The sequence below is a fragment of the Papaver somniferum genome, chromosome 3 (genome assembly GCF_003573695.1).
Source record: "Papaver somniferum cultivar HN1 chromosome 3, ASM357369v1, whole genome shotgun sequence".
NCBI classification, from domain to species: domain Eukaryota; kingdom Viridiplantae; phylum Streptophyta; class Magnoliopsida; order Ranunculales; family Papaveraceae; genus Papaver; species Papaver somniferum.
In genome coordinates this window covers 167,873,903-167,884,388 of record NC_039360.1, presented here as the reverse complement: position 1 = coordinate 167,884,388, position 10,486 = coordinate 167,873,903, and the positions used below count along the sequence as shown (strand labels likewise).

The 10,486-nt window shown below is 34.9% G+C and overlaps 1 protein-coding gene across 1 annotated transcript; it reads left to right on the top strand.

Moving 5' to 3' along the window:
• The first annotated feature begins 6,347 nt into the window (after positions 1-6,347).
• On the top strand, positions 6,348-9,945 carry LOC113360313. The gene is made up of 6 exons (XM_026603834.1): positions 6,348-7,407; positions 7,504-7,560; positions 7,776-8,112; positions 8,221-8,816; positions 8,949-9,110; positions 9,173-9,945. The coding sequence occupies exons 1-6, from the start codon at positions 6,348-6,350 to the stop codon at positions 9,943-9,945; spliced, it is 2,985 nt and encodes a 994-aa protein (XP_026459619.1).
• Positions 9,946-10,486: the final 541 nt, after the last annotated feature.

Here is a 10,486-nt window from a genome sequence, read left to right as displayed (position 1 = left end):
TGTGGAGGGATGGGTCATTACAAATGGTATCAGAGACGACGACGGTTCACCTGCCAAGGGTGGGAAGGTACGGTGGACGGGGTTGGTCCAGGTGCTTCTCATGAGGGTCATGGAACGTCGGAGATCTGGGATTGTATATATATTACGGAGCCGAGGACGGCTCCAATTTAAGGTGGTGGTATTGTAATACCCCGATTGTAATACCCGATATTCGGCAGTGGTTGGACGAATGGAATATAAGTAATGGTTTGTCCTTCCCTAACACCTAATCCTGATGGGTTCACTTGACTGAGTTGTGAGAAAAACTTCTCAGTTAAGCGTGCTCGGCCGGGAGTAGTCACAGTATGGGTGACCATCCGGGAAGTTTCTGCTGGATTACCGCAGCGAAACCCGTTGAAAACCCCATACTGTCGGATAACCGTAGTGGTTAAGTGGGGACAATATCGGTGTAGGGACGGGTCTTTACAGAACTAGTTGGTCTGATTACTATATCCATTCACTTCAAATCTACATTAAACATGGAGTTTGTCTTAATTATTATTCATGTAAATTAGGAGCACATAAAAATCATCATTTTATTAGGTGCCTGGTGTTTCATAAGGGGACTAGTATTGTAAATAAAACAAAGGTCATTTAGAAGTAATTTTAAAAAATGGTAATTGAATAAATATCTATTGTTTTGATGGAATTCACAAATATCCTTATCACACAATAAATATATCCCTTTTCATCTATAATCCCATCAAGGGTCCATTAATATTTTTTGTGTTTCCATATTCACCCTCCCTCACAATAAATTTCAGATCTAATTCTTTTCACTCCGTTTACCACCTCCTCCGCTATTACCAAAGCCGCAACCTCTTCACTTCTCCATCGTTGTTACATGTACTCCCATCATCTCTTACGCCACCACCGTAACCAACACCATTAGCATCACCATCTCCATCGTCACAATAATCACCATCGATTTGCACTTTTCCAGATACATAAATTCAATACGGTGACGAATCAGCGAGAACCTAATTTTCAAATCCTAATCTTGTTCATTAGAAACATCAGATTCATTTCGATTTAAGTTGATTTTGGCTTGAAGAACTTGAAATCGATGTTAATGGTTTGTATCAATTGGGAATAAACAATGAAAATTTTCATCAATAAGTGGATCTGAAGATTCAATCATCATAAACAAATTAAAAGATATGTTTGATCTCTTACTGTAATTCTAATTAGTAGCATAGATTTGATCTTGTATTTGATTTTTTGGTGTTGATTCAGCATGATTTCTTTATTTATTTCGATTTTAATTGAGCTCTTGATTGTGATTCATTTCTGAAACAAGCAAATTATTCCATGTTGCGGTTCTATGCGAAGGTATAGTTGGAGGTCGATGTTGTGGCACGGGTGTCGGTGCCTGTTGTTGTTATGGTGGTGATGGTGGATGTTTGATGCAATAGAGTGGATGTTGGTAGCTTTTGTTGTACTAGTGAGGTTGGTGGTGGTGGTATCAACATTTGGTATTGGTGTTGTTGTGGTGGTGGTGATGATGGAAGGTGTTGTTACAGCGGGGGTGGTGGATGTTTGTTGTACTGCAAGTGATGGTGGTGGCTTTCATTGTAGTAGTGAAGGTGGCAGCGTATTTTTTATGAGATCAAATCCTACTGTTGACACCATTTTTATGGGATCTAACTACTATTGTTGACACCACTTATGGGATCAACTACTGTTCATATTGTTGACATCATTAGTATAGTTATGCTTGTAGTTTAAATCATGTTTGTTAGAAAGATTATCTTAATTTCTTGCTACTTTTTAGTACGAGTACCTAAAATGTTAACTTCATATTTCGTATTGCATCTCTTACATCAACATTATAAAGATTAGTGTGTTTATGGATTTTGTATTTTGTGGTTTTTGAAAGTGATAGTTGATGGTTGTGTGGTGCTGGGATTAGTGGTGGTGTTGGATTGGTGGTAATGTTGGAATTTGGTGATTTTGCTGGTTTGTGTTTTTGTATTGTTGTTCGACTCATGGTAGTGGTGGTGTTGTTGGATTTTATAGCCGTAAAGATCTTCAAATGTTGAATTTGTGGTGCAATGGTAGCATGACTGACTCCATGTCAGATGATGCATGTTCGACTCACGCCAAGTTCACTCATTCGTAAATATTATTTTGTTGTGTAAAAATTTGGTTGTTGCAGGGGAAAGATGGTTGTTGCATAGTTTAGATTTTGCAATATGAGTGTCTCGCATCCTATTTCAGAATCAACTACTGCCACCGAGATGATAAGTGTGGTCAAACAAAATTGGCCTTATGTTCTCGAAGATCTCATACTGTTTGGTTACACTGTAGATGGAGCGTCTAATATCATTAGTCACGATTTGGGATTTAAGGTTTTTGATCCACTATTATAGCACGAAAGGGCTTGACGTGTTGAAGTTGATTCACTACAGCTTTTTTTTGCATCTTTTTTAGGTTTTTTACTAGTTGGATGTTTTTGTTATGATTTTTGGTTTGGACTTGTTATGTTTATAACGACATACATTCTGATTTATGTTTATGAATGTTTATTTTTGTGTTTCTTAAGGATATGTCAGTTTGGAGGTTCCAGGTTTATTAGTTTTTATAGGAAACAGACTTATGTAAATGGTTTTCAACTCCAACTGTTGATCCCACTTAATGGGATCAACTTCAATTGTTGACCCTACTTAAAGGGATCAACTTTGGTTGTTGACACTATAATCTGGAGACATTGTTCCTGGGTTCCACCTTTCTGGGTCAACTTTCATCGTTGATCCCACTTGATGGGATCAACTTCCATTGTTGACACTAAAAAAAAATTGCATGGTTTTATCTGTATACAAAAGTTAACTCCACGAGTTATACATACCTGCAACCTTCGGTACTAACATTTATTCACTTCATAAGAAACCAATAATACATTCATTCATGATATAAGTAACAAGTAAGCCAATTAAATTGTTCAAACCATAAAAGACCTATATTTACTTACTAAGATTTAAAAACTATACTAAGATGTTTCTTTTTCATACCATGAACAAACTACGTTAGTTTCCAATTACAGATAGACACTAGTCTGATGGTTCAACTAAATCTTGCAATTGGATTATTTCAATTATTTTTTGTTCTTCGTTTTTCGTTTTGGTTCTTTAACTTTCTTAATATTTTGCGATATATCTTCTTCTTGATTCTTCTTTTTTATCCTTGGTGATCTCCTCATTTTTATCTTTACTCAACCTGATTTTCAGCAAGATAATAGTTAACGTTCATATTTACATATTAGCAAGTAATTTTTTGTATCAAATTAGGTTGTTGACCACAACTTTGGCTGTCGACAGCATTTTATGGGGAAAAGGTCCCTAAATTTCATTTTGAAGGAATCAACTCATGTTGTTGATACAATTAATGGGATCAACTACTGTTGTTGACACTATTTTTATGGGATCAACAACTGTTGTTGACACTATTTACTGGTAATCATCTACTTGGATTAGTATAGTCATGCAAAACTCATGCTTTATAAAGAGAAAAAAAATTTAAATAAACTAATAAGACAACTACATCCGAATACAATCATTTTATTTCAAAATAGACAACTTTCAGATGAAAACTGACAAGTTTCTAGTGTACCAGAGAAGATGATGCCTCACATGTTATATACATACGAATGATCTACTGACAAAAAATATATGATCAAACTCTCGTTGTAATCGGCGTCGACAATAAGAATCATATCAGTGAATGTTATATAAACATTGTTTCCTAAAACCTCATAATGATCATAATTTCATCTAAAAAATTAAACAAGCAACAAGGAATAATAATTTACTACATCACAATTAACAACATACGTTGATTTTTTGCTACTACCTGAATTGGTATTGTTAATTAACATCAATAATGGATTTTTTACCTGTAAAATTGATTTTTTTTCTCCATTATTTACACCAACAACATAGTCAATTTTTGTATCCATCACGTGCAACATTAAAGAACATCTAAATTAGTATGAAATTGATCAAAAATTAATAACGTATCAAAAAAAAAATGAAAATCAGTGAATCGAACAAGTTTGATACAAAATCAAACTATGATTCAACAGTAAACAATATTAAATTAAAAATGCATCAAGTTTTCAGAAATGGAGAACAGATTTCAAATCAATTTTAAACGGTAACAAGTTTCAAATTGATGAACATTAATCAAAATCAAACATGTTTTAAATTTAATTTCAAATAAATCATGAGTAAATCGTTCTTTAACTTTTGTTTGCATCAATTTTTTCAGGATTAAAAATTGATTTCAAATTCAAACATGAAAAAACCTAGTTTTGATGATCTTTGTGGCGATTTTGATATTCTTTAAACTAAAACTGATCTTTGTAATTTAGTTTTGTAGTTGATGCGTGTCATAGGTGCAACAAATTAATTAAGATATTTCTCACTAATTAACTGGTAATATAGCGGTAGTAAGAGATCGTTCCCACATAGAGCTGTGTAATTGATAGTTATTTATATTAGCAAAACAAAGTAAAACCCAAAAGGGGGGGATTGATTGTAAGATAAATAAAAAGAAAAACAAATAAAAGAAAGGGATGATCAAGGAGTCCTTCGCCGTTACCAAACGTTGACTCAATAATTTACTTATCTATCTTCGTTAAGACCATGCATCACCAACCGTAGGAAAGAAGCTAGAGCAGTTATAAACCCAAAGTCCCTTGTGTAACCGGATACCGAAGCGCTCGCATATCAAGTTCTATCCAACCGAACTACCAAGTAGTAGCGCACTCAAGGTGTAACCCAGTCGGAAGCTTTAAGTTATGTGAACTTAGGTTGATCCTAGCAGTTAGACTCTTAGCGCAAGGTCCACTTACTAGTGTTGTCTTCACACACGATTCTCCACAGAATCCCTCTGCGAGGTCTCACGTTCTCTACTTGTGCAAGGATTATTCAACATTTACACGGATATCCTAACCCTTTACTAGCAATAGAATGATCAATAGATTAATCTAGAATGCACTCCAAACAATCTAATTAATCAATCATAGACCCTAGAAATAATGAAAACAAATGATAAGATGATGAAACTACGAATAGATTTATATAACCGATAAAGCTTCACGCTAGAACATTGAATTCATCCTTAATCAATGAAGGTTTAGCTACACATGATAACAAAAGAATGGGTTCCCCCTAAAGGGGTAAACCCTAGGTTTAGATGTAGAAGATGCAATATGGGAGGTAGAATTGTGTCTCCCAATGTGTGGTATATCCTCTCAATGTATTGAGGGTCTTCTTATATAGTGCTCACGATATCTAGGGTTTAGAATCCTTCGGGGACCAAGTTTTACACGTTTTAGAAGTCCAAAATTCGCACAACTCGAACTATCCACGGTTTGGTTTTTCTGAGTTACCAACCGAATGTTCCTATGACTTTACCTACGGTTGGGTTTCCCAACCGAATGTCTCCCTAAGTTTGGCGACGGTTGGGTTTCCCAATCGTAGGTACTTCAGAATCTCTTCCTTTGTCTTCCTTCACCATATTGGCCATAATTTCTTCATCTGATGTCCGATTGACCTCATTCTTTTTGCGTTATTTTTGTATCGTCGTCCTCTAAAAGATGGTGTATTCAAATCCTTCAAATCTTCTCATTTGTACCTACGACTTTCGAATCCATAAGTGACTGTGGATTTGCACACGGCTTGCTTTCCTCGCGTAACTCTGACAATTTCTTGCGAACCTGGTTTATCTATGGTTGGGTTTCCCAACCGTAACTCTGATAGAAAATGTTTCAACCTGGTGCATCTACGGTTAGGTTTTCCAACCGTAGGTACTTCTGGATCTTCATTCCAAAAGTATCTTTTAAGCTCCAACTCTTTTTTCTCGTGCGGAATGGACCATTTTCTCTTCTTAGCTCTTTCAACCCATGAATCCATTGATCTTGGATGATTCACATGAACAAACAAATAAAATAGAAAACAAGATTAATACAAGGATAATATGCAAGAAATCCAACTAAAACAAGTATGGGATTGACACTCAAATCATGTGAATAAATCACTTATCAGTAGTGAATTTGTTTCCTTTTGCTATCAAAAGCTTACTAACATGGGACTCGGACTGAGTTGAGCTCTGCAACTCGGCAACCGAATCGGGGGAATTTATTTCTTCAGATTTCTTGTTTTCAGAGCGTCGTCTTCATTAATTCAGGTACGGATTGAATTTTAGATTGATTGTTTCTACTTCAGGTGTTTCCTTACACATCATGTGTGGATTTTAGCATTTAAATCTGACGAAAAATTTCGAAATCTTCGGATTCTGATAAAAATATGGGATCTGAAAATACTTTTGTTTCAAGTAATTCTTCAAAAACTGTCTTTATTTCTGATAAATTGATTGATGATAGTTTGAATAAATTGAGATTTATTTTAATAGGTCGATTGGATTTAGTCAAGTTGAAATTATTTGTGGATGAAGCATCTTTAAGAGGTCAATGGAAACTTAAGGGTAACTGTCAGTTCATTCCGATTGGCAAAGGTTTTTTCATTATTAAGTTAGACAATGGTGAAGATATGAAATTAATCTATGAAGGTTTCTGGGAAGTTGAAACTCAAATCCTTAGACTCAAATTTTGGGAAAGGGAATTTAAACCAGAATTACAGAAAACCTCTACTGCATTTGTATGGGTTATATTTCCAGGATTATGTATTGAATATTGGAAAGAAGACATACTTATGGCAATGGGTGCTGCAATTGGTAGACCAATTCGAATTGATGATGCTACTTTGAAGAAGGAATTTGGCTTTTATGCTAGTATTCTAGTTGAAATTGATCTGGCAAAAGCTATTCCTAATAAAGTTTGGATTGAATCAAAGTTTGGTAAATTTGAACAAGAAATCAAAATACCAAAGCTTACTAAATACTGTAACCATTTTAAATTCATTGGTCATTATGTTGCTGAGTGTAGAAATAAAAGAAAAGAGTATGTTCATAATGTGCATAAACCTAAGCAGCAATGGAGATATACTCCCAAGAAGAATACCAGTCTGAACACTGGTGGTTTTGATATTTTTTATACTTCTCAGCAAATAGATAATAATATTGGGGAAGTGGAACTTGTAACTCAAGTCTTATCTATTACTGGTTCAAATGAAGATCAAAATGAGAAGAATGAAGGTTTTAATGGTAATCTGGAATCTCCAATGGAATTTCCAGCTATTTCAATTGATAAAATAATTGATGTTGGAAGTAGTATTCCTTCCTTGAATAATGTAGTAGGTGTAATCCCATCTTCAAATTTGGAAGCTTCGGATGAAGAGGTTACTGCTCAACTTTTATCTAATATTAACTCTGAGGTTGGAAAAGTGGGTGAATGGAAGGAAGTCTCCGGTAAAGCTCATAAATCTAGAAAGCTAAATATATAAGAAGATAGTGTGAATGAAGGTAAAATTATTGCTACTCCAAGTAAATTTAATGCATTAATAGATGTAGTTGAAAAGCATGATCAAGCTTTTTCTAAAATTGTTTCAAAACCAACTAAAGGTAAGGTGACTAAAGGAATACCTGCAGTTACTACTAAGAGGCAAGCCAATAATTTAGTTAAATTGTGTTCTGGAGTGGGGAGTTCTAATACTTCTCATAACCCTCAATCTCAATGCGAGTTATTTACTGGAATATCAGAGGCTTGAGAAGAATTCAAGCCAAAGATAAATTGAGAAGTTTAGTACAACAATTTAGTCCTTCATTATTGTGAGTAGCTGAACCAAAAGTTAAAGCTTCTAGAAGTATTATTAAGAAATTACATTTACTTGGTATGAGTAAGATGATACTTCATAATTCAAATGGGAATTTAAAAGGAAATATATGGTTATTTTGGCATTCTTCAGTTACTACTCCTTCTTTGATTTCTTCTTCTAAACAATGTATTACTGTTCAAGTTGGTGAGGTTTTAGTTAATGGAGTTCATGCTGAATGTCTTACTATAGACAAAAGAATTTTATGGTCTGAACTTTTAACTGTCAATGAAATGAAGCTGTCATGGCTAGTGATTGGTGATTTCAATGTGGTTCTTACTTGTGAAGAGAAAAAAAGGAGGTATAACTCCTCTTAGGACTGCAATGAAGAATTTAGAGACTGTATTGAATCATGTAATTTGGTTCAAGCTCCTAGATAAGGTATCAAAGTTTCTTGGTGCAACAATAGGTGTGGCAAGAGGAGAATTTTATGTGATTTCGATAAAGCATTTTATAATCTTACATGGCTGGAGAAATTTGAAGGTTGGTGCTATAAAGTGGGAGTTAGGGGTACATCAGATCATGGTCCTCTTCTAGGTGGAGTTGTTAATGTTTCCAGACCAACCAACATTCCTTTTAAGTACCAATCAGTGTGGACTTCTCATCCTAGTTTTCTTAAGTTAATTCAAGACTCATGGTGGCAAGTTTGTGAAGGAAATCCTGCTTTCTGTTTTATGCACAAATTAAAAAGATTGAAAAACATTCCTAAACAATGGAATTGGGAGGTTTTTGGGGACTTGGAACTTAAAGTAAAGAACACTGAAAAGGAAGTTCTTAATGCTTTTTTAGAATCTGATGCTGACCCTGAGAAAATAGATTTACTTGACAAGCTAGTTACAGCAAGAGGTAAATATGAAATTGCTTCACAACAATACAATGAACTGATGAGAGCTAAGTCTAAAGTCAAATGGGTCAAAGAAGGTGGTGCTAATACAAATTTCTTTCATACTACAATGAGGATGATAAGAACTTTTAATCATATATCAGAATTAGAAAATGATGAAGGTAATCTTATAACAAATCAAGATCAAATTGTTTGTGTGCTTACAAATCACTACAAAATGAAGTTTGAAGAGAAGAATGTAACATTTGTGGAATAAATTTTTGATGTTATACCCAAAATTCTAAATGAGGAAGATAACTTGTTTACGGATGTTGTTCCTTCTAAAGAAGAAATCAAGAGTGTTGTTTTTGGAATGGATGCAAATAGTGCACCAGGGCCTGATGGCTTCCCTGGTTGCTTTTATATATTTGATTGGGATGTTATTGAAACTGAGTTAGTGGAAGCAGTTCAGTACTGTTGGTCCAATAGATTTATACCAAAGGGTTTTAACTCAAATTTTCTATTCTTATTGCCTAAGATTCAAGGAGCCAAGAAAGCATCACAATTCAAACCAATTGGATTGGAAATTTTCAATTGGTGCAACAAGGTGCTTTTATTGGGAGATTAGTTTCCACTCAACAAGGTTCTTTTATCAAAGGTAGAAATATACAGGAAAAGATTGTATTGGCATCTGAGTTGGTAAATGAGCTTGAAATAAAGAGAAGGGGAGGTAATGTTGGTCTTAAAATTGACATCACTCAAGCTTATGATTCACTAAGCTGGAATTTTCTCTTTGAAGTACTAAGAAGGTTTGGCTTTTCTGAAGTTGGAATTCAATGGTTATGGAATATATTTAAATCAACTAGAATTTCAGTCCTTATAAATGGTGGTCCATGTGGCTTCTTTGAAGTGGGTAAGGGATTGAGGCAGGGTGATCCATTATCACCAATTTTATTTGTACTAGCTGAAGAAGTTTTGAGTATAAATCTTACTAAACTAGTTCAGATGGGGAAAATCCAAGCCATTGTTTGTAGAGGAGGATGCCAACCCACACATTTAATGTTTGAAGATGACATCTTTATCTTTTGCAATGGAAATAAGAGAACTCTGGAGAATTTGCTGAGTCTACTGATGCAGTATCAAATGTCTTCTGGACAGGTGGTGAATAAAGCTAAAAGCAAGTGCTTTGTTAGTGGTGTTTCAGATATCAGGAAAAATGAAATTGCTGAATTTTTGCAGATGGAGTTGTCTTATTTTCCTGATAAATATTTGGGTGTGATATTGGATCCAGGGAGAGTTAAGAAAAATTAAGTTTGGGGGATAGTTGAACTGATGCAAAAAATGTTGGCTGGCTGGATTGGAAAAATATTGGCTTTTGCTGCAAGGTTAACTCTTTTGAAATTTGTCTTATGTAGCATGCCAATTTATATTATGTCTGTCTACAAATGGCCTAAAGATGTCATTTAGGATTGTGAAAGAATAATAAGAAACTTTTTATGGTCTGGAGATCCAGCTGTGAAAAAATTGGTTACTGTCAAGTGGGATGAAGTTAATGCTCCAATAGAAGAAGGAGTTTTAGGACTTAGAAGACTTGAAGTTATGAATAAAGCTTTATTGATGAAGCTCTTGTGGAAGATTGAAACTGAAGAAGGCACTTACCTGTTAGGATGAGGGACTCGACGTAAGCGGAGAGGAAGGAAGAAACCCTAGCCTCTGTCCTGCCGATCATTCCGCTGGCATCTCGCATTCACGCCCCCGTTTGACTGTCGTTCAAGGATGTAGTTGTAGGGATGAAGAATGGACCTTATTCATGAGAACTAAGTATAAGAATGACAAAGGTGAATGGATCAAT

Coding starts and splice junctions, on each gene's coding strand:
- LOC113360313 (XM_026603834.1), top strand. CDS start 6,348: ATGGGATCTGAAAATACTTTTGTTTCAAGTAATTCTTCAAAAACTGTC. Junction 8,817..8,948: donor AGAATTAGAAAATGATGAAG/GTAATCTTATAA, acceptor TAAATGAGGAAG/ATAACTTGTTTACGGATGTT. Junction 9,111..9,172: donor AGTGGAAGCAGTTCAGTACT/GTTGGTCCAATA, acceptor TTATTGCCTAAG/ATTCAAGGAGCCAAGAAAGC.